The sequence below is a fragment of the Cheilinus undulatus genome, linkage group 15, assembly GCF_018320785.1.
Source record: "Cheilinus undulatus linkage group 15, ASM1832078v1, whole genome shotgun sequence".
NCBI lineage: Eukaryota > Metazoa > Chordata > Actinopteri > Labriformes > Labridae > Cheilinus > Cheilinus undulatus.
The window spans coordinates 35,213,417-35,237,136 of record NC_054879.1 but is presented as its reverse complement, the minus strand read 5'-3'; the positions used below and the strand labels follow the sequence as shown (position 1 = coordinate 35,237,136).

At 39.4% G+C, this 23,720-nt stretch overlaps 1 protein-coding gene across 4 annotated transcripts in view; it reads right to left on the bottom strand.

Annotated features, from left to right (window-relative positions):
• The window catches only part of il1rapl1a (interleukin 1 receptor accessory protein-like 1a), a 341,975-nt gene that overhangs the window by 194,867 nt on the left and 123,388 nt on the right, over positions 1–23,720 (bottom strand). For all 4 annotated transcript variants that reach the window (XM_041807356.1, XM_041807358.1, XM_041807357.1 and 1 more), the window contains exon 3: positions 7,165–7,450. In XM_041807356.1, the coding sequence (XP_041663290.1) occupies positions 7,165–7,450 (286 nt within the window). The remainder of the gene's footprint in view (positions 1–7,164; positions 7,451–23,720) is intronic.

The following is a 23,720-nucleotide window of genomic DNA, read 5'->3' as shown; positions in this document are numbered from 1 at the left end:
CAGAGACCGCCGGTGGTTAACGGGGCCTTGGGACAACCGTAGCTGACCAAGGGGCATGTGGCAAACCGGCAACCTTCCCCCAGTGCCCTAGGCCATGTTTGCTCCCCACGTCCACCCCTCACTCTCCCCTAAATGTGTGGATTCAGTTCTTTTTATAACTGATTATTTTCCCATGTCCTTGGTAATACTTAAAGACATCCAGAGCATGACCAAGGTTGTGTCAATCCTCCTTTATGCCCAATGGTGCCCAGAGGCGGGCTTACTGTCCACTACACGCCTTACTTCAGCCTCACTTTTTGGCCCAAACCAAAAAGTTCTGTGCAGCACTGTTTATGTTTTGTTTTACTCATTACTTTTCAAGACAAACAGCATTACTCACCTCCAAAAAGTCAAATTGTGGAGGACTTATGATTTCATCTTACTATCATTGTCTTGGTGGCGTTTGATTCTTTAAATGTTAGTACAATAAAGTGACTGAATTAAAGTGACCGATCTGGATCAATCATCTAGAAAAACATGTTAAGAAAAAAAACATTTATGATAAAAAATGAAACAGATACCAGTCAAGCTGATCAAAGCCCCAAAATATGGTTTCAAGACTAATTAACACTGAAATAACATTTGTGAAATATGATACATTCTCAGCATGCACATACTGTAATGTTGTTCACACTGCTGGTGGCACATAATGTGCTTTTAATTGCATTTGTTTATTATGACATTCCTGTCAGTCATTTTGGGTTTGTGTGAAGCACCAGTTCAATGAGTGCATATTTTAGCTTAATTGAATACAAACATGAGCCATGATACAGCCAAACTTCATGCCAGTCGAGAGTGTTGTTTAGTCAACCAGCAAGACAGGAAACTACCTGAAGGAACTGGCCAGCAGGGGTCCCTTAAGGGCTGAGAAACTTTAAAACACATCAGAGGCTCAGACTGTGCAAAATTTGCAATGACAGTAGGGAACCTCCCTAAGGGGGTCCCTTCTGACAGCACTCACCCCTGCTGCGCTGTTAAGCATTGCAGTCAATTTTCTTTTGAAGTAGGAATAATGACTGCTAAACTAAATTTTTTCTTTCATTTTTATTTATAAGGAGCTTTGCATTAACCCTTTAGGGTTGAATGGGGTGTGTAAAGGGCGCAGGTAGGTTGATTATAAACATTGCATGAAGCTGTGCATGCTCAACAGTTTAAAATCCAAAATTTTTGATGCACACCAATTTGGGGTTTTTGATGGATGTGCAGTTTTAGTATGGATTCTACACACTGTTTTATTAATGAGACCCAAGGTGATGAAATCTAGCCGTAAAAGGCCCCCAGTGAATTTTAGCCAAGGGTCTCAAAAAGTAGGGTCAGCACTGAACACCTCACTATCCTTTGTAAATTAAGATTGTCTTTTGTTATAATGGTTGTCATTCAATGAATGAAAATAAAATCCAAATGTGGGGATGAACACAAATGTTTAATTTCCTTCTCTTAGCCTGGAGAGAGTTTAAGATGGGAGTGTTTGGGTCATATGTGCTCAAATGTGTGATTCAAAAGCTTACCCCCTTTACAAAAAGACAATTGATTTCAGCTCTGAGGCAAATCTCTTGCCGTACTTTGATTAGGATATCTGAGAAGTTAAAAATCTCCCAGCTCAACACGAGCAGACTGAGTAACTCAAAGCCTGCGGTACTTTTCAAAGCTGCCTGCTAGATAAAGTTACAGTTGGCTCTTTTTCAAACACAACAACAGAATATGAGGAGTGCCTGTTTTGGGGAATGAGTCAATAATCAAAAACTTTATTAATTTGCTCTGAAGAAGAACTTGAGAGTGTTTGTGCAGTAATGAAATTAAGTAGAGGCCAGGGTATCACTGCACACCAGTCACACTCCACGTGTTCTGTAAGCCTCTCTGGCTCCTTATGAGGCCTTTAACGGGGTTTATTAAAAACTCTCTGAAATGAAGAGCTGCAATGAGCCATTCATTGAGGGATGTTCTCCACTGTAAAGGTTAATAAGTTACTGACACATAATTATGCATTCTGTATTAGGAGGAGCCTCTGTAACGGCCCACTACAGTGTATGCATATCTGTGCTTGTGCTTTTGCCTGTGTTTGTATTTGTTATCTCTTTGTCTGTGCAGTATCTCCCCTCAACACCTCAGATTACTCATTTTATCTCTGCACACATAAACATAAGCCCAGAACACAAAGACAGCCTTATCTGAGATGATTTCAAATAATGGAACTTGAAGTTTAAGAAAAGATAAGCCATAAGGCGATTTCAGCAGCAACTCAATGAGTAGGCAAGATTAATTCACTCACAGGATGACTTCACTTCCTCTGAATTAAAAGGAAATATATATGATTACTGACAAATACTTCAACAACCACAATTCCAAAAAAGTTGGGGCACTGTGTAAGATGTAGACGAACAGAATCTCACAAACCTATATCTTGTTCACAAAAGAACATAAAGAACATACCAGATGTTGAAAGTGAGACTTTTTTCCATTTAATGAAATATATTAATTCATTGTAAATTTGATGGCAGCAACACATCTGAAAAAAAAGTAGGGACATGGCAGTAAAAAGCTGGAAAAGAAACAGCTGTAGGAGCATTTTGCAACTAATTAGGCTGATTGTCAACAGGTCAGTAACCTGACTGGGTGTAAAAGGAGCACTGTAGAGATGCAGAGTCTCTCACAAGTAAACATGGGCAGGGGTGCAACAACCTGCAGAAAACTGCATCTGAAAGATTTCATAGAAATGTTCCTCCACATATGACTGTGAAAATCCCACCATGTACCACACATAATTAGGGCTGTCAAAGTTAACGTGTTAGTATCGCGTTAACTCAAATTACTTTTAACGCCGCTAATTTTTTTGTTGCAAAATTAACGCATGCGCGTTCTGTATGAACCTCGACCCATACCAGGAAGTTGCGCTGTCGTGATGCAGTACAAGCGAGCAAAAATGGATAAAGGACAGAGACTTTTGAATGACAGGTTCAACTTTCAGATCATGTCAGATAAGACTGAAGTTATTTTCTCCTACTGTCAACATGAACGGAGTTACAGGAAGTCCGTAGTCTTATATACGTGCACCACTCGCTGGCCATGCACACCACTAATGCAGAGAGCCGCCCCCCTCGCCATGCTGGATTTGTTTACAATGGAGACACTCAGACAACACTGCAGGGATGGACTCGCTATCCGGCATACCGAGCATTTCCTGGTGTGCCAACGCACTTATGGGCCAGTATGATTTATTCATTTATTTAAGCTATTATATCTGCCATGAACCGGCACCACAGCTGCGCTATTGGCTGTTGACTGGTCCAATCACATCTCCTAAAGGTCCGCTCTCATCCACACGCAGCTCCTGCTTGAAAGTGAAAGTATTCGCAAAAAAACGAAACTTACTAAAACGATCGACTGGAACTGTGAATAAACGCCAAATTTAAATAACAGTCAATCAAGGTGCTGCAAAACTGTCAAAGACTCTGCAGTCCCTACAGGAGATTGTCTGATGCTTGGTAGTGTACAGCTGCATCATGAGGAGGAGGAGGAGACAGCAGCAGAGGCTGGTGTGTGACAGGAGAGCAGAGGTTAGTGAATGAGCTCTGTAGAGTATCATAATATAAGCTGAAAGCATTATTAGACTGTAGGTCTCCTTTATTTAGGAAGAAAAAATGGTTTTAGATTAAATCCGTAGCTCTTCTATGATCTATGATCATGAGACTTCTTTTACTTTGTGTGTTCATGAGTTTGACCTCAAGAGAGCAATGCACACCAGACATCTGAATAATATTGCTGAACTGAAACAGTTTTGTAAAGAGGAATGGTCCAAAATTCCTCCTGACCATTGTGCAGGTCTGATCTGCGACTACAGGAAACGTTTGGTTGAGGTTATTGCTGCCAAAGGAGGGTCAACCAGTCATTAGCCTAGGGGTTCACATACTTTTTCCACCCTGCACTGTGAATGTTTACATGTTTTGTTCAATAAAAACATGAAAACATATGATTTTTTGTGCAGTATTAGTTTAAGCAGACTGTGTTTGTCTATTGTTGTGAATTAGATGAAGATCGGAGCACATTTGATGACCAATTTATGCAGAAATCCAAGAAATCTCAAAGTGTTCACATACTTTTTCTAGCGACTGTATCTATACCAATATCAACATAAATTCTAACAGTGGTAGGATGTAGCAAAAGGAAGGTCTTTAGCTCTCTCTTTACCTCTCTTTTACTCGGAAGTCCTCTCACTAGTGTGCTGTGCTGACCAGTGTATTTGGTTTTTATTTAGCCTTGCTGAGCCCCTACCATCATTGCTTCAGGGCCCCCCTAAGGGCCCCTCTCTGGAAGTCACTGAGCTACGTTATGACCCTTTTGTTCAAAATGTGGAAAAATGGAGCACACTCCAAACAACAAAAACGTTTACAAAAAACCCTTGCAGGAACATTCAACAGTCAGTGGACAAAAATGTGCTGTCTAGTTCTCAAGGTACTAGACCAAGCATTCAAGCTCTTAGTTTTCATAATCATCACAGACAAAGGCCAGAAAAAGCCTCTTTGAAAAGAAGATAAATATTTCCTAAAAGAATCCTTTCAAAATAATACTATTTTATAATAACATGACAATGACACAAAAGGGTGACACTCATAAGACAAGACAAATCAAGTTAATGAGTGGAAAGTGTTAAAAAAAAAATCAGAATAATTGCAGAGACGAGTCATAGAAGACAATCTGTGTGTACCTGCTCAAATGTACATGCTGTTTGTCTTTATAGTGTCATATTAGGTGCATGAAAACAATGACCATAAACTATGAAAGATTACCATGTCTAAGACTGAAGTCTTCCAAACTATGAATTACCTCGTATGGGGATATAGTTCCACTTCTAAGTGACACAGCTATAGTTGGCATAAAACCAAATAATAGTTCTGGTTTAGTTACAGTCAGCTTTTAATTACACATTCTATACATCACTTTATGCAGGTTTATGCCTAAGTTGTCTTCTATAGTCAATGCAATTATTGTCTTATATGTCGGTGAACTTTTTATGCACTGAACTGTATTTGTCTGTGGTCTACGTATGAGTGCCCCCTTTTGGATTTAATGGCTTTTGAAATAAAAGTTAAGAGGTGTTTTTATAGTGAAAAGATTGTACTTCCTGTCTACAAGGGTTTCTCTATCTACGGTCCTGATGAAGGCAAAGTGCTGAAATGTGTTTGTTGTGGTGTTTGCGGCCACTGCTGAGAATTTAAGACTCTACATGGTCATTTTGTATAATGAAGGCTTCTTCCTTTATCAAGTTCAAATCAACTCAAATAAACAGGCCAAATACTTCAGGAAGGTTAAATTGAAGATATTTCTTAAATAGCTTTGATTTATTTATCCATTTGTTGAGATGGGACCTTTAACTATTTATATCTATGAATAAAATGTTAACAAAACTAAATAATTTATCAGGAAATCCAAAATTCTCTACTTTGTAAACACCCCAGTTTCAATTTGCCAAACATTAAGAGGGTGATACCAAATATGTTGGGACATAACCAGCACTAGTGTAAGGCAAAACCCTTATAAAAGTTCACAGAAGGATACATAAGATGTCTCAAAGCACTTCTGCTTTCTTTGGTGGCTGTAAAGCTTGTTTCAAAATGCTCGATGTATTTTATGTTTGAAATCCCAATTCCAAAAAAGCTGGGTTGCTGTGGAACAGGTAAATAAAATCAGAATACAGTGATTTTCAAATCTCATGCACCTACATTTTATCCACAATGGAACATAAAGCGGATTATTAAACTGAGACATTTTACCATGTCATGACAAATATTAGCTCATTTTAAACTCTATAGCAGCAACACATCTCAAAAAAGTAGGGCAGAGCCATGTTCACCTTGATATAGCATCTTCTCTTCTTTAAAATAAAGCCTGAAAATGTCTGGGAAATGAGGAGACCATTTAGAAGTTTTGGGAGAGGAGTGTTGTCTCATTCTTGTTTGTTGTAGGATTCTAGCAACTCAACAGTCCTGGGGTTTCTTTGCTGGGTTTTTATTGATGGTGTGCCAAATGTTTTCTAATGGTGGAAGGTCTGGGCTGCAGGCAGACCAATTCAGCACCTAGACTCTTCTACTGTGTAGCCATGTTGTTGTGAAGGATGCGGTATGTTGGTTAGCTTTGTCCTGCTGACATATGTAAGGCCTTCTCTGAAAGAGACGTAAGAATGGGAGCATAGCGTTGCTCTAGAACCTTCATATCCTTTTCAGCATTGATGGTGCATTTACAGATGTGTCAGCCGCCCACGCCATAGCGCTAATGTAACCCCATATCATCAGAGATGCAGGATTTTGAACTGATAACAAGCTGGATGGTCCCTCTCCTCTGACAGGACACAGCATTCATGGTTTCTAAAAAGAATTTGAAATTGTGGTTCTTTCTGACCGCAGAACAGTTTTCCATGTTGCCTTAGTCCATTTTAATGAGCTTTGGCCCAAATAAGATGGGATCATGTTCACATACGGCTTTTTCTACTAGTTGTAAAATTCTCTTTCTGCTGTTTTCATTAGTACCACTTACTTTTCCAACCATTCATAGTTCTTTTAGATGTGTTGCTGCCCTCAAATTGAAAATGAGCTGAAAAAAGAGGTAAAATGTCTGAGTTTCAACATCTGATGATGTCTTTTGCCATTGTAGTGGACAACACTGACATGTGAAATCCAACCCCATCTTAATTTTGATTGGAAAATGTATCAGTGACAAGTGCAGTGGGGTTGTTGTTAGCATAGCAACAAAAAACAGCTGACTCCCAGGAAGTTATTTCACTGAGAGCACTGAGAGCTGCTTTGATTTTGTATAGAAAATTGATGCTGCAACATTTGCGGACACAATCCCTCAATGTCCAGGTTAAAACTTGGCATCAAAATCCTATAAATCAATCTAAAAAAAAGAACACTGTGCAAACCTGAAGCAGAAATAGAATATTGGGAAGCCTTGAGGGTATGTTGTGCGTCCAGGAGGGTTTATACATCAACTCTCTGTTCCTGGCTCTATCTATAGCTCTCTTCTACATGACAGCATAAAAGCTCAATAAATGATCTAAAAAAAACTGTAGCAGAAAAAAGACTCATGTGAATCCAACATCCTGATTTTGTTATGTTTTCCGTTCTTCCCTACCTTAGCACGCAGGAGTAGAGGCCAGCATCCTGGACGTCAGCAGGTCTGAACCAGATGGCGTCTTCCTCCTTGCTCATACGTATGCCGTCGAAAGAGATTGGCTCCTCAAAGTCGCTGTGTCCCAGGCCAGAGCTGCGGTACCACATGAGGCTGAGGCCCACACTCTGTGCCTGGCTGTAGTTGGCCCGGATGTAACCATAGAACAGAGCACACTTCAGACGCACAGGCTCACCCTGCAGCACCCGGTACTTAAGGAGGTCCACTGACCAATCTGTACAGCCGTCCACTGCAGAGGAAACACAGACAGATGGAGACGTTAACACACATATTACAAAATAAGAGAGTCAAATAAATGTCTGAGCACATGCAGCCATTCTCTATATTTATTGAGGAACTCTCCTAAACAACTGCCAAAGACACTAAACCATGCTCAATATGTAAGCATTATATTTTCCATGTTGTATACTCCTTGTAAACTGAGGTAGTTGAACTGTTTCTGCTTTATTTTATGTACAAGCTTTCGCTGGATTGCAATTTCACTGTGAAATGCCCGTGGCCGACACATCTCCCCTCCTCTCCTGCTTTCTCAATGCTGCTCACATATTCAGCGCATGTGTTGCCACCTTGGCCTCTGCAGAGACAGCTCAGACACTATCCTGCAATATCCAAACATGCAACCACTGTGAAATTTGTGGAGGGAATGAACTGTAAAAATATATCTCAACAAATAATGTCAGGTACAGGCTCCTCCGAATGCTGAGGGTGCACTGCAGGTCCGATGCCAAAGAGTGCATGGATAGTTCATTAAGTGAGAATATGACTGGAGCTCTGTGTACCTTGTCTAACAGTTCTGTGGATACATATTTGTCTTCAGGGATAGTTTTTGTCTGGAGTCAAAAGTTTGGAGATCTTTCATGCATCTTATTAAGAAACTCTAACCTAACTGGACTGAGAATTTTACCTAAGTGTACAGTTTTGCCTGTACTGCAGGGAAAGTAGCTAAATTAATAGAAAAATCAATAAGTACAATAGGACAGGACAGGACAGGGTAGGGTAGGGTAGGGTAGGACAGGAAAGGACAGGATATGATAGGATAGGTTGGGATGAGATGGGATGGGACCTGATTAGACGGGGCGGGACAAGGCAGGATAGGATAAGATAGAACAGGACAGGATAGGATTGGACAGGATAGGACAGGATTGGAAAGGGTTGGACAGGATAGGACAGGATTGGACAGGATAGGATAGGATAGGGAAGGATAGGATAGGATAAGATAGGATAGGATAGGATAGGATAGGATAAGATAGGACAGGACAGGACAGGGTAGGGTAGGGTAGGGTAGGGTAGGACAGAATAGGACAGGATTGGACATGATAGGGTAGGGTAGAACAGGACAGGAAAGGACAGGCCAGGATAAGATAGGACAGGACAGGATAGGAAAGGATAGGATAGGATAGGATAGGATAGGATAGGATAGGATTGGACAGGATAGAACAGGACAGGACAGGATAAGACAGGACAGGATAGAATAGGGATGGGATGGAATGAGATGGGATGGGATGGGCGAGGTCAGGCGAGGCGGGGCGAACGGGACAGGACAGGAGAGGACAGAACAGAATATACCACAATACATAATGAGTGAGATGCTTGATGTTGCATTTTTGCCAATATCACTATGCTGATATTTCCAGATTAAACTGATGTCAAAATCAATCCTATTGTCTTTGTTTTGTTCAGAAGTAAAACATAAGCCCTAAAAAACACACTTGAAATTTTAAGGATGATTAAAGAAACAATTTTGGGTCCTTGAAACAAACTTTGAAATTTAAGGACCAGTTGACATGGGTCTGTTGATCCTGGGGTAATCAGACTTATTGATATGTAGGGTCATTACTCCCAGCTGTTACATTAGTAAATATCGGCATTGAGGATGAACTTTTTAATCTAAAATCAGCCAACATCATGCTGATAATACTGTGAATCTCTATACAATTTAATACTTTACAATACAACTCGGGAAATTTATCTTGAATTGCAAGAGCTGCTATCATTTAACTGCCTCCACAGCAGCTTTAATAAATAGAAACAATAAAGGTAAACACTAATGAACAACACAAACAACAACCAGCATATTGCACATTGCTCATATTGTACATGATCTGCATAAAGCAAAACATACTCAGTGTTATAGAAAAAATCTCCATGATGCAACTTCACAACCTTTGCAGCTGTGACATGTTCACTGTGAATGAAAAATGTATATCTCCATGCCAAATTTGTTAGATTTGTCATGCACATACTTATTTAGCTACAGTGTAACAAAGTGGTGATGATAGAAAAGTAAACCAAAAGACAAAAATCTAGAGACATTAAACCCCGCTGGTCTGTTCAAGCTCTACCAGGCTGATTCCTCTAAATCCCCCAGCTGTACCAGAGGTTAACCTCTGAACGCCTATTACTCTCCGACTAATTAGCCACCATTTGTTTATCCAGCAGGTGTATATTAGGGAGTACATGTGTGTGCAAGTGTAACCAGCGAGATTGAGAGAGAGATGGTGATGGTGAGATAAAGTAATAAGAACCCTGCTGTGTGCCAGGCTGTGAGTGATACAGAGCCTCACAGGAACAGCTATGCTTGTAATTAATACTCTTAATTACCAGGGAAGCAACGTGTGTATGCGTGCATGTGTCGACCGTACGTGTGTTTGCATGAGTGTGCATTCCCTATACGATTGGTTGTCTGCCTAATTATGTCTGTTAATTACCAGTAGGCTTAGCCACAAACGGGGGTGCATGGGCTTACATATGAAGAAACAGAAAGTGTGTTCAAATGCGTGTGTGTGGGATGTAATGTGTGAGAGGCTGTCTAATTATCACTCCTAATAATGAGAGCAGAGCCCCTATAGATGCATACATGCACGCTCATGTGTGTTCACATGCACTCTTTCCAACCTTAAATTTGATTATACAACTGTTAAGCATCTTTCTAATGAGCATTATTAAAAATTTAAGAACAGAAGATAAGCTGAGAAAAATGAGTTAGATGCTTCAATTATTCATGTGCCACCTAAATTCCAGGAAAAATCATGCATTTTACAATTATTTTGCAAAAACAAAGGCACCTTTCCATTCTCTGCATGAATCTTTCAACATTTTGGGGCTGTGATAAGAGATAATCCTCGTAAAACCCCAGCACAAATGCATCTATTCCTCTTTGACATTCGAGTGAATCTCCATTGAAGGCGGCAGGTGAGTCCTCTGCCCTTTCTGCATATCAATCTGCTAATCAGCAGGGACAGCCGAAGCTTCATTCAGCCATTTCTTTATTCACCCTCCACACCTCTAATGGATATGACCTCTGCCTCGCTCTCACTCTCTCCATCTCTGGCCCCTCTGCCACAACAGAGCCTGTGTATTCTAACAAGCTCATATCCTAATGCAGAGTGAAAGAAAACATTTTCATTTGCTTTCAACAAGCAGAATTGTAGATGAGCCGCCCGAGTAACAAAATGCGTGAGTGCAAACATGTGTAAACACAAAATAAAGGAGCTTTTCAGTCATCATAGACCTCCCAATGGGGCTTTTTTAAAATGTGATGGCCACAAAATTTCGTTAGACACTGTACCACTTTAATCATGTTTAAAGGCTTTCTATTCAACTTCCAGAGCGGATATTCAAACCAAAACAAACACTCTTTCAAGGCCACCTATGTTACACCAGGATGTATTAAAACGTATGGATCATGTTGGAGCATGTAAGTAAAACATAAACTAGCTGAAAGAAGTGCTGTATCATTGTGTAAACACAGAGCCGAGAACAACAAACCCAGGGAGACTGACTTGGAAAGTAAGTACTCTGTGATTTATTTACTAGGGGTGACTTAGATTTTGCTATACTACTCAGAATATTTGTAATACCTTTAACTTTCTAAAACCTGAGCTTTTGTTTGGAAAGCATTTTGAGTTTTTCCTTATCATTTGGGATAAGGCGGAGCTGATGTTAAAACATCAGGCTGGTTTTTGAAGAGGAATTTCTTAGAAAAATTCCTCTCCAAAAACCAAAAGAAAAAAAAACTTTAAAAAGTACTCAAAAATTCCTTTACACAATCATCAAATCTTTTATCGAAGATTTATTATAAAGCCTTAACACTCCAATAGAAAAATCCTCTAAAAATTCCATGCAAATTCATGACCATTTTCAAGCAAATCCCTCAAATATCTAAGAATATTTACCCTAAAATTTAATAGCAAATTCTGAAAAAATATATGCATTCACCTAAATTTCATGAAATTGATGGAAACCTCCAAACATCCAAACAAATTCCCTAAAATTTACATGAAAATTCCTGAAAAGTTTGAAAACAACCTCTACCTCCAAATAACCAATTCAATTCCCCCAAATTTGCGAATAAATCTCCCAATCACCCAAGAAAAAGCCAAAAAAAAAAAAAAAATCAAGCAAATTTACCCAAATTCTTCCAGTGAAACTCTCCATAATTTACTAACATATTTCCCTTATACGTTCATGAAAATACTTGCTTATTTCCAAGCAAATTTTTGTTACATCCAGAAATCAATGTATTCCAACATTTCAAGCAAATTACTTACACTAAAATAGACAGTCCAGACAAAAATCTAAAAAATTCTAGTAGGAAAGCCAACATGTAATGTCCTCATATGTGCATGCTAGGTCTTAGAAGGTTAAAGGTGACATATCAAACCCCTTTTTCCACCTTTAACACAGGCCCCTGTGCTCTACATTAAACATCCGTGCCACGCTTTGTTCAGTATGATATGGATCAAGCATGGGGAGATTTTTGACCCTGTATAAACATCTAAATATAGCCTTTTTTTCAAAAAGGTCATTTTTGGCACGTCTCTTTATATGAATACCTCCTCACCACCTCAGCCCGGCTTAGTCTAACCCTATCTGGGGTGTGTGACAACACGAGTAAGGCTGTGTGCTACCATGGCTGTGGGTGAATATCTCTAGATGAAAATAACAGATAAAGAGCAGGCACCATTAGGAAGACTCATTGTGATGTCATTATAAACAGACTCTGAATGGACCATCAGATTACATGTTTTCTGATATAGGCAGACCAAAAACAAGAACTGTGATGGCTAATTGCGTATTATATGGTCAAAAGACTGTCTGAGTTTCCAAATAAATGTGCACAAAGTACCAAAAAGTTGTTATTTCATTATGTCTCCTTTAGAATTGAGGTCACAATTTAGGAAGTGGCCTATTCTTTCAGTTTTGAGGTTTGTGTCGCCAAAAGTTAGCAAGACAGTCAGGCTGCAGACCCCATGACTACTCTCACAGACTGCTCACCTGTGTGCCGTAATTTGCCATTAGAACGTATTTCCACTTTTGCTTTTTAAATCAACTGTATTCAATAACAAAGTCAGGCAGTTACATTCATAAAACAACCACATTGAAAACATTACAGATTAAGAAATACTTCACAAATAAAACTGAAAAAAGAAAGGTCTAATTTGGGATTAAATTATGTATAGACATCCAGTTTAATTCTTAGATTTCCTCCTCTATTTAGCCTATGCTAAGCTCAGGTCCTTCTTTGAAGACATGCAGAGTTACTAAATCAATTGTTGACTGAGTAAGAGAACAGATAATTAATATAGAAAAACAGGCCTACAACAACAAAAACTGTGAGCTTTTACAACCTTGACTGATGATTCAAAGTGAAAGAGAACATGTTTTTTAGGCAGCAGCTTGCTTGTCATTTGCTTTTAACACGCATATTTGATGACAAGCTGTCCAAGAAACAATCCTAAAAACGCTTTAAAAGCAACAAATGGGAAAACAAAACAAGGAACCCTTTCATTCCTTATAGACCTCCCAATGGGACTTGTCTAATACGGTGGCCTTTGGAAGGAGGGGAAACCATATTTACGTCTGAAACTCAAAACGGTTTTATCAACTCAATTAGAGGCTGACATTTCCCACATCCCCACGCTGGGCCGGAAAATCAATGCTTCCCGCTGGAGGAATACTGCAGTCCTCACCTCTCACTCTTTCTGTCTGCTGACAGGGCACACACATGGACTCACACACACAAGCACACAGGAATCTCTCCTTTTTTTTTCCCTAAGCTGCACCTTTGAGACATCACGCCTTTAGTAGCGATTCTGTTCAGCCACTCTTGGACAAGAACATACAGTAAAAGGATGTTCCCATATGGACACATTCCCACGCAGCTGTCAGACTGAGGGATTCTGGCCTCTGCTCCACTGAGTCTTACTGCAGCAGTGTAAGCTGCAGCGCTCCTTCGCTGGCTGTGGATGCCCAAACACTGCCACAGGAAAAAAAAACAAGTTACAGGATATGTGTGAGAGTATCATGGGTAATAAAATGATCTGAACAGGATTTACACCAGCACTTTTGTGTTTGTATATAAAGTACGAGTGAAATTCTTCCTAGCTGCCAAAGAAAGCGTTTTCTTTCAGTTAAAGTGAAGTCAAGTCAATGGGAATAAAAAACCCCAACAAACTCCTGTTAGCCTAAAGCAGCTGTTTAAAATTAGTTCTTAAAAATTTAACAATTACAATAATGCCAAAGTTAGTAGCAGCTAGTAGCAGCCTCAGAGCTACATGGAGAATGTAGCTAATGTAGCATAGCAAAAACTAAGCTCAAAGCATCTATGTTAGCTACCTTGGTACATTCTCTACACAGCTATGTTAGCTTTAGCTACGTTTGATAAAGCTGACATTGCTTAAGCTAACTTAGCTACATTGGCTTATGTAGTTCATTAATTAGGCAGCTAACATAGCTATATCAGCTTTAGCTAGGACTTAGAGAGCTAAAGGGAGCTACCATTTGTGTAACTTCTTCTAAAACACAATTAAATGCCGAATTAGACTTCTGACTTTAAGTTCAGAATGTGTTTATGAATAAAGTTGAATTTTTAAAAAGGCTAAAGGAGGCATGAAAACACAGTGAATGACCAACAACGAAGAAATATTGACCTAAAAACAAGGAAAGAGACATGTTTAGCTAACTAGCAACTGCACATCCTGATTTTTGCTGACTTTTGTGTTGGCTGAACAGTGAAAGAGAACGTCTTAATGAACTGAACTATTTTATTCTCATTAAAAACACAGTCAACAGCTAACAGCAAAGAATACAAGCCTAAAATCAAGGCAAGGCTAAGTACATAACTGCACTTTTACTCACCTCCTAAATTTTTGGTGTCAGCTAAAGAGTGTTAGAACTTAGGTTCTAACATAGAAAAGAAAAAGTGATGTAAGTAGAAAACAGCTTCATTCTGTTAATGTGAGAGGAGTACGGCTACAGACTGTAAATCTCTGATGGCCACTCTCACAGACCGTTCATCTGAAATAATGAATATCTCTAAAAGGAAGCTCCGTAATTTGGTGGTACAGCATATTTCCAGTTTTAGACTTTAGGTAATTTCATAAAATCCAATTTGATTCATAAACAAAGTCTAGCAGTTAAATTCATTAAATGACAACATTGTAAATATTACAGACAAATCAACGTCTCTTAAATAAAACACTAGTTGCAAGAGCGGTGTCTCACTTTAGCATTGTAACTTAAGTTAAAGCTTACATAGCTACATAAGCTACGATAGCTATGTTAGCTAAATTGATACATTAGCTACATGGCTATATTAGCTATATAGCTCTGTTATCTGTTGCTTTAGCATAGCGGACATAGCAAAAGCTGACTTAGCTATGAAAATAACGTAAATAGCTTTCCTGTAAGCCAGGGGTGTCAAAACTATGGCCCAGGGGCCAAGTGCAGCCCGTGTTCCATTTTTGACCGGCCCGCAGCAAATTCCAGCGATAAAATGAAATATAGCCCACATGAAAACATGAAGCTTGTGCTTTAACTGTATTGTACTTCTTGTTTTCAGCACAAGGCAGTGCTACCACATTAAATCTGTAAACAAGCATTTTGACAAGAAGACACCTTGATTAATAACATCCTGATGGATTATGACAGCAAATAGCAGCACCAATAACTTTTCAGGGGCTGAGCCAGTGGTAGCCAGGGCTAAACGGGGCTCCCTGAAATTTGATGGGCTCCCCAAAATCCTAAAAATGACTGTCTATTTGCCCTGTCAGCCATTAACTAGTCATTAAAGCGTATTCAATCGCGAAGCATGTATTAACTTACATTGGATTAGTCTTACTAACTTTAAAATCCTCATGATGAGGAATGTGAAAGTGGCCCCACCATCCTAATAAATTTCTCTGTGTGGCTCTCTGTGGAAAAAGTTTGGACACCCCTGCTGTAAGCAGACTGTTTACATTGCATTTAATGTTTTGTAAAGTGGTTTTACAGGTCTGCTTTTTTTTTTTTTTTTAACTTTTTGTATCCTAACCCTTAATTGAAGTTCAATCCAATTTTATTTATATAGTGTTAGCACATATTTCTGTTCTGATATGGTCAGATGAACAGTCTGTGAGAGTGGTTGTCAGAGTTGAACAGTCTAACAAACAAGCTAAGCTAGTGATGATGCTGGCCACCCTTTACATGAAACTGCTTTAGGGTTTTGAAATGTCTTACCTGTTTGTTTTTTAGCACAGTGCTAAAAATATGTGAAACATGAACAATTTAGGTTCTTTTGCTTATTCAATGCCATCAGCTTCCAGTATTATCAAACTATATTCAAAATCTGAGTAGTAAAGAATAAATACATTGTGACATTTTATAAACAGGGACAAAATGCTATAGGAGGAAATAAAAAGAGGGGGTTGTCAAGCTACAGAATATGTATATGTGCCTTGCACAAGCCTTATTAAATTCAGCACAGATGCAGACCTGTCCATCTTTGTGCGCCACTAAACCAAGGCAATAAATACAGACCCCTGAGCTAATACTCCTGCATAAACTCCCACACTAACATGCAAATGAACCCGTACAAAAACCCAACCCCCCAAACATACAATCACAACTAGTCATCTACAGCAACTGCTGTTTTTCTTTGCCCCGTAATCAAACTCCCATTATCCTCTTACAACAGTATGTAACTCAAGTGTGCCTTGCTTCCTACTTTATGTCTCTCACCCACTCTTATGTCAGCTTCAGTAGTCAGCTACTCGTCTCTCATCACTACCTGCGCTCCTAATGAAGTGTAATTATCAGATGTTGGGTGGGCGGCAGGGTCCTCGCAGGGCCAGGAAGAAGACATTCAATGATCTATATGTGGAGGACTCTTAATAACTTTCAGTGTCTCTCCGTCTCTCTCTCTCTGCCTCAGCTTACACCCACTCTGCACAGATGACTCCATCTCTATCTCATATACAGTTGTCTATTCCCCTCCAGGTCAGTGTTGATTTTTTTCCTGAATCATGGCTTATTTGGTGCTTTCTTACTAATCTTGAGTGGAGGAACTTATCTCTGTGCAAAGATTTGAGGGGGTTTAAACCCAGTGGATTCAACTTTGAGGGGCTTTCACGGCCATGCCCTTTAACTTTAGCACGTTAGTTGAATACATATTTATTGCTGACATGTTTCTTAGCTCTACACAAAATTTGAAGTTGGTCCAACTACCGCTGGGAGGAGTTTTGTCTAGAGGGACACCTAGAGCTGGCCAAGTTTGTTATCCCAAAACTCAAAATATCGGACTTCTCCTCAGGTTAACATTATGGATGCAAAAGGATTTTTGTTGGTCTAAGCAACATATAAATGCCTACCAAAATTCATAATTCTTGGTTGAATATACTGCTGGGGCTAGATTTCGTAAATGTTGTAGGGGGCGCTGCTGTGCCATATTGCCCTACTTACTAACACAACCTACAAAAAATGTCTCGTTTTTTCAATTGACTCATGTCCACCAAATTTCATGCCAGTACTAGTGGTTTATGCCCTTCAACAGATCTACTTCCTGTCAGTTGCCAAGTTGTCTATATCTGAAGAAGCATGCTTAACAACTTTCTTTCTCTGGCAGTCTCTATCTTCCCACCCAGACAGCATACACGGCTCCATCCTAACATGGAGTGTTTCATGTGCTACTGCAACATGAAAACCATAGCCCCAGAATGAAGCAAGGCATGTGCATCAATTAATATGGATCTAGCTAGCAAGTCTGGTTGCCTGTCTCTATATGTCAACCCTGTGATTGACTCAGGACCGGTCTAGGGTGTACCTCATCGACAGCACAGATTGACAACAACAAATGGGGGAAAAAGTGCAGAAAATGTTGGGCTGGACCGAACAAATAGGTCCATGATTCTGATGCAGTGCAAACAAACAATAGGTGTGGAAATGCCCATATATGGGGGAAAAAGAGGAGGGACTTTCTGGGGCCCAGCCACAGCCTTGAGGGCCCATGGAGATCAGCAAAAAACATGAAAAAGTTAACCTGCAGTGACCTTATTTTATTTTTAACTTAACTTCTAACCATTGTTATTAATGCAACAAAATTACTTTTTTTTTGTTGTTCCAGTAAAATTGAACCTGTTTCATATGTAAACCCCCTTTCTTTAAAATGGGATGAGCCTTAAGAATGAGGGTGGGCCAGTTGAGCTTCTTCATAGCCAGGCTATGACCTGCATGAAGGAGAAGAAACTGAGACTTCTTTCTAGTGAAATTTTGAAGCCAAAAATAACGTTTTAAGCATCAAAAGAAGGCAGATGTTATGAGGCTAGCAACAATGCTAGTGATCCAAAATGTATTGATATAAAAAAAATAATAAATCACATCTGGGAAGGGCTGGTTCACTGGGCTGTTAGGGGCCACACCATAGATGGCCACTTCACTGCAAAATATTCAGAGCTGTGGTGCAAAGTTATCCTAAGAAAACAAAAATAACATTTATTGAAGTGGTTGGCAGCACTGGAGCAAGTTCGGGTCATTACAATTAGAACCTGAAGTGATTTAAAGCCAAAGCCATGCACAGTTTCTACACACGGCACTACTAAATGAGTCATACGAATGTTAGACATTTTGCTTCACAAAAGCCTTATTATTAAGAGAGCCATTAAAGAATCACCTTGGTAGCAGTGATTCTAAACGGAGAATGAACCCCACTCCCCTCCCCTTTATTACATTAGTGCACTAATGAAGATAAGATCTTAGCACGATAAAAAGATATATCACATAATAAGGAGGACGAGGTGGTGGAGGGAAACTGCAGGAACAAGTATCATCAGATTGAGTGCATCAGCAGCGTAATGGAGACAAGCGCGAGGTTATATTTGCAGCACTGTGCACCTGCATGAAGCCCCAGCTGTGAATGAGACAATTACAGTGAAGCATGAATAAAACAGCCAATCAGCTTATGCAATCAGTGCTCTGCCTGCGCTATGAGTTTGTTTTATCATTTCCTTTCCCGTGTTAGCTCTTGTTCCAGCTTCAAATCAAAAACAAGTTACATCAAACAATTATCCTGATGGCTACAGCTTATGGACACATGCATTTCTGCTTCATTTTCATAGTAATTGTTCATCAATTGAGTTCAGAAAGTGCAAAAATGTGGAGTTGTGTGAGCAAACTCAGGCCTTTGAAGTCAAAATGCATTTGCAGAAAAGCACAACCTGATAAGGAAATGAGCCTCTATGACGTCTGGGATCCAAAATAAACAGACCGAGCTAGTGTTGCTTCACTTCCATGAGGTTATTACTGGTCAAATATCTGATCAACTTTGCTTTAATGAGCAGTAACACCTGGACTTCTTTGCACACAAGTATAAAAAGATCATAAATAATCTACTTCACCCATTCTGTCAGAATCTACATCAGCTGAAAGCTTAACTTTGTGACATTCTATGAACATAAATTTCACATATATGCCGTAAACATGATATATTCTATTAAAGCATGCTTTTGTTTTATTTTACCACACCTATCCCTCTCTCAGACTTTGAACTATCACTTGATGTCTGTCTTTTTAATTTCTCCTTCTGTGCTGCGCCACTCCATATTTCTCTGTCTCTAAATCACTCTCTCCCTCTCTCTCTGACAGTTCACCATTACTCATTTATATGCAAATGTGGACCAATACGGCTCGTTCTCTCTAAAGATGGTGGTGAACCACCTCAGCTGTCTTTCCAAAAACAGTTTGGGAATAACAAACTACTCTGAGCTATATAAATCTATTCTCCTCTATTACCTCTCTTTCTTTCACAAGTGAACAACTAAACACACTTATGCAGGTGAGGATTTACATTACATTTACTCACATTATTAAAGTTCCTGTGAAGAGTTTATTAAAGGTTATGAAACAGACTGAAATTTATACTAAGGCCTTTTTATCACCATGAAAACCAAACAAGATCCTCAGGAACAAGATCGATTATTTCTGTATTGTAGTTATTTAGACCTGAAACTGCTGCTACAAGGTAGGACTGAACCAAGAACTGGCTTGGCCCATGGCAGATGCAAGGTAAGTTTATTTTTATAGCACATTTCAGCAACAAGGCAATTCAAAGTCATTCACACAGGACATTAAAATACAATGTCAAAGGGAAAAAGAAATACAATGGAAATATTTTATGCGAAACATGTAAAAGGTGATAAAAACAGCAAAAAAGACCCACAAAAGATAAAAACCAGAGTTCCTCTCTTTTTATTTGTTTGTCTGATTATTTTTTTTTATGTTTTCACCCCCCCCCACACACACACACACGTTCTGAACAGCCTTGGGTAGGTCCAGCTCCAGTCCAGCAGCAGCGCATCTCTAGAGCGCCAGATAAGCTGCAGGTCCGGCCTCTGCCAAACCGCATCAATCAGAAAGCTCCAAACAGGAAGTCACAAGGATGGAATATCTGGTTCTTTCAAAATACAACACAATGCACGGACTCCCTATGATAAATCATCAGGGAACCTGCGGGGAAGATCTCCCAATGAACTGTTTTCATCAGTTTACACTCTAATTCCAAGATTACTGCACATATGTTTATCTTGTGGTTTGAAAATTTGCATACGTGAAGTATGGAAATGACTTTAAATTTATGTTTTAAAATTGGAAAAGTGTAATACCCCCTCTTTAAGAAAATGTTAATCTTTTAACTTTCTAATGTACTCACCCGATGGCAGAAGCAATAATATCATGGACTTATACCAGAAAGGATGATAAATTTACCCCAAAAGGTAAAATAGTCCACCGTTGACGTACTATTCCTGTGTGAACTAGCAGTTTTCCCGTGATCTCTGCCTGCTGATCAGGACTGCACACCATGGCGCTCTAGACATGCTTCCAGTGGGCAAGGTCGCTCGCCTTCACACCCCGCGGTGCACAACACAGTCATTGTATGTGGAAATTCTGTGTAACCCTTCTGTGTCTTATTTGCTATATAAACATGCATGGCTGAAAATGTTGGGTGAGTTTGGTTGCGATTTGTCATTGAAGAAACTGGTGGGTCCTGAGGCTTGACCAGTTGAGAATCAATGTTTTCTACTCTGCCCAGGTCGAATTGCCCCCCTGCCCCTTCTCTAACACTGGTCTGCTTTCAGATTAGTAGTATTGCTCACACTTGAGCATATACTCTGTCTAGGTAGGAGACTGTATAGCTGCCTTACAAATCCACCAAGAAGAAAAAAGAAGAAGAAGAGATAACTCTGCATCTCCCTTCACTGGTAAGAGGCTGTACTCGAGCACAGCTGCCCTCATGTCTTCAGCATAATGTAATGGAACCAGACTTGGGGTCAAGTCTGGTATCTCTGCTTTGGTATCTGGTAACAAAAACATCTCTAAACTGAATATTTCATAAATAAAACAGAGCAGGATTAGACCTTTTGGTTGGAACACATTGCTCATAGATTGAAGTTTGTCCACAGGTGGCGCCAAAATCAACACAAACTGAACATTCCAAACAGGAGCTTTAATGTCATACCCTCCTCTGCAGAGATTATCACACAGAAAATTATCAGGCAAGACAGAATGCTGTATCCATTAAAATACCTCCTAACAGCAAGAAAGATATCAAACTAGTATGACTACTTTTAAATCACCTGAGTTGAACTATACCAAAAGTCAAAAGTGCACAAATGTAGTACTGTAATTAAGGACTGGAAGTGCAGACAGAGAGAAACAAACAAAGAGAAGAGTGCAAAAATGATGGGATGTGATGTGAAGGCTGCATATGCAAAGCAAACAAGCTGCCAGGCCCGCTGCCATACAGCTTCCCACTGACACAACCCCCTGCCTGAACAGTGCAATGTCACACTTGGAACAAATCCCCCCTGCCATGGCTTTTGTGGCCAACATCCAGCTGTCACATTTAACGAAGTGTTCAGTATTTTACCCAGCATTTGTTTATTTTACAGCCTTGTTATTTAAAGCTACATCTCCCCTGATTGTAGTCCTCTCCCTCTGTTGCCTCTCTCCTCATGACTCATAAAAAGTGCTGGATTTTATCAAACTGGAGGCTCCTGCTCACAGAGGAGAGGCGTGAGGCAAACATACAGAGTAAGGTCAGAAGGTCAGCTGCGTACTGATCTAAAAACAACACAAAGTCAAACATTGAAGTTCGTCGTGTTGTTTTACTAACATGGTCAGAAGCTGCAGAACCACCAGTATTTTTTAATTCTGTTGTTCCTCTGAGCTGCACTTCATGTTAGAATCACAATCCTCCTGAGTGTCATAACAGACATGGATACGTTCACAAAGAAAAGCATATTCCAAATAAATAACAACAGCCACATTTCTTCTCCTTGAATTTTTCTACCAGCCTCCAACTCTTACGTTTTTGTTAAATCAGGAGTCAGAGAGTAAACATTAAACATAGATGAGCGGGGTGATGACATCATATCACATGACTAATATCAGCTTAGTGCATGCAGTTAAACGGCTTCATAATCTTTACAGTTTACCAAAATATTCTTTTCACTCATTGATACTGTGGATGAATCCAGTAGCATGTAGCACTGATGAAATAAGAAAACAAATAAATTAAAAAAAAGCTATATTATCTTGGACGTGATTGCATTAGTTCCATGGTACCCTCTTAATGGCATGTGCTGCTTTTGGGTATGCTTTCAAATATTTTTTTTATTGTTAAAACATTGTATACAGACGGACTGCTGATGATTTTAATATCTGCCAAAATAAAGCACAAATAAAGTTCACAATTAACTTTCAGTTTCCTTCATAATCAGACAAAAATGCATAAGCTTTTATTATAGTTCTCTTCACCTGAATAAAAATCTAGCAAAAGTTGACTCTACTTCTATTTATCCCTATTTGGAAAACACAAGCTGGGAAAGGGGTAATTTTGGCAACCTTTCATGGTGGAAGGCATAAAATAAAATAAAATAATCTAAAAAAAAAAAAAAAACTAGATGGATACATCCTCACTGAATATTTCCTAAATATCTTCAAAATTTCTTCTTTTGAAAAATAATTGTTGGAAAAAACTGAGAAATATCAGTATTTAACAACAAAAGAAAACATTTCAAAGCCAATTTTTCGTTAAAGAAAGAAAAGTACAACATGTAATCTCCATTTTTCTCTTAGTACAGCTTACACAGGGCTCATTAATTAAAATACTTTGAGATCTGAATCAACATATTTTCTTCAGTGAAGGCCTGGAATATAATTTCATCTAATCTGTAATAAAAATCCCAATCAAACTTTGTATTACAATATCCCAAAAAACTTTTTTGTTGCAAGTAAGAGCAGCTTTGTATGCCATTTTAAATAAAACACAGCCTACCTACAGACAGCTTTTAAAAGGGCCAACAAAGATGTGACCCGGAACAGGATATGACGTTTTATCTTGTCCTTGGGTTATTATAAGCCATATCTTTAGTCGGCAGTCCTTTCACAATGTTACAATGTCCTTTAGCAGAAGCTTTTGCCCAAAGCGACACACATTCCAGAGTAAGTACAACACAAGCAAAGATCTAGACAAGAAGAAAGTCCATCAGGATGCAGGTGTGGCCATGCAGTGTTAAAGGCAATGCACATGGTGTTTAAAAGCTTTTTATCACAACATTACCCACCCTTCACTAGCATTGCAGAGCTGTGCATTGTTTTTATTTAGCCTTCCTCACACCACCCCCCTCAAATTTAGGACTCACAGGGGGATGAATACGGTTAGTTTAAAGGTCAGGTTATGGTTAGGAAGTAGACTCTAAAGCCTGTGATATCTTCACTTTAATCTGAGGGCACTTTCTCGTGGGCATGATTGAGTCCAACTGTGCCCAGGCATGACTGCTCCCTCCTTGCCCTCTCCTTCACTGGTCCACTTTGGCATAAGTGACCTTGTAGTTGGCCAACGTATCCCCCTGTACACTGCACAACAAACAATGCATGATCCAACTGAAATTTGCCACGACTTTCAAGTGAGTTGCGTGACTCCAAATTTGTATCTGAATCAGATGAAGTTCACACGGTGTACACTGTGCTTTACTCAAGCATGATTGCATTCACATTTCCCTCAGACCATACTCGAGTTCACATGAATCAAACTGAAGACAACTCTTCAAGCTGACTTGGGTACCTGAATCCTACATCCTCATGTTAGCACTAATAAAATTAGTGGGATGTTGGGATCTTAAATCCAGGTTTGTGTCCAAAATGTGAACCCACCCTTTGTTTTCATGGCACACAGGAGGGAGCAA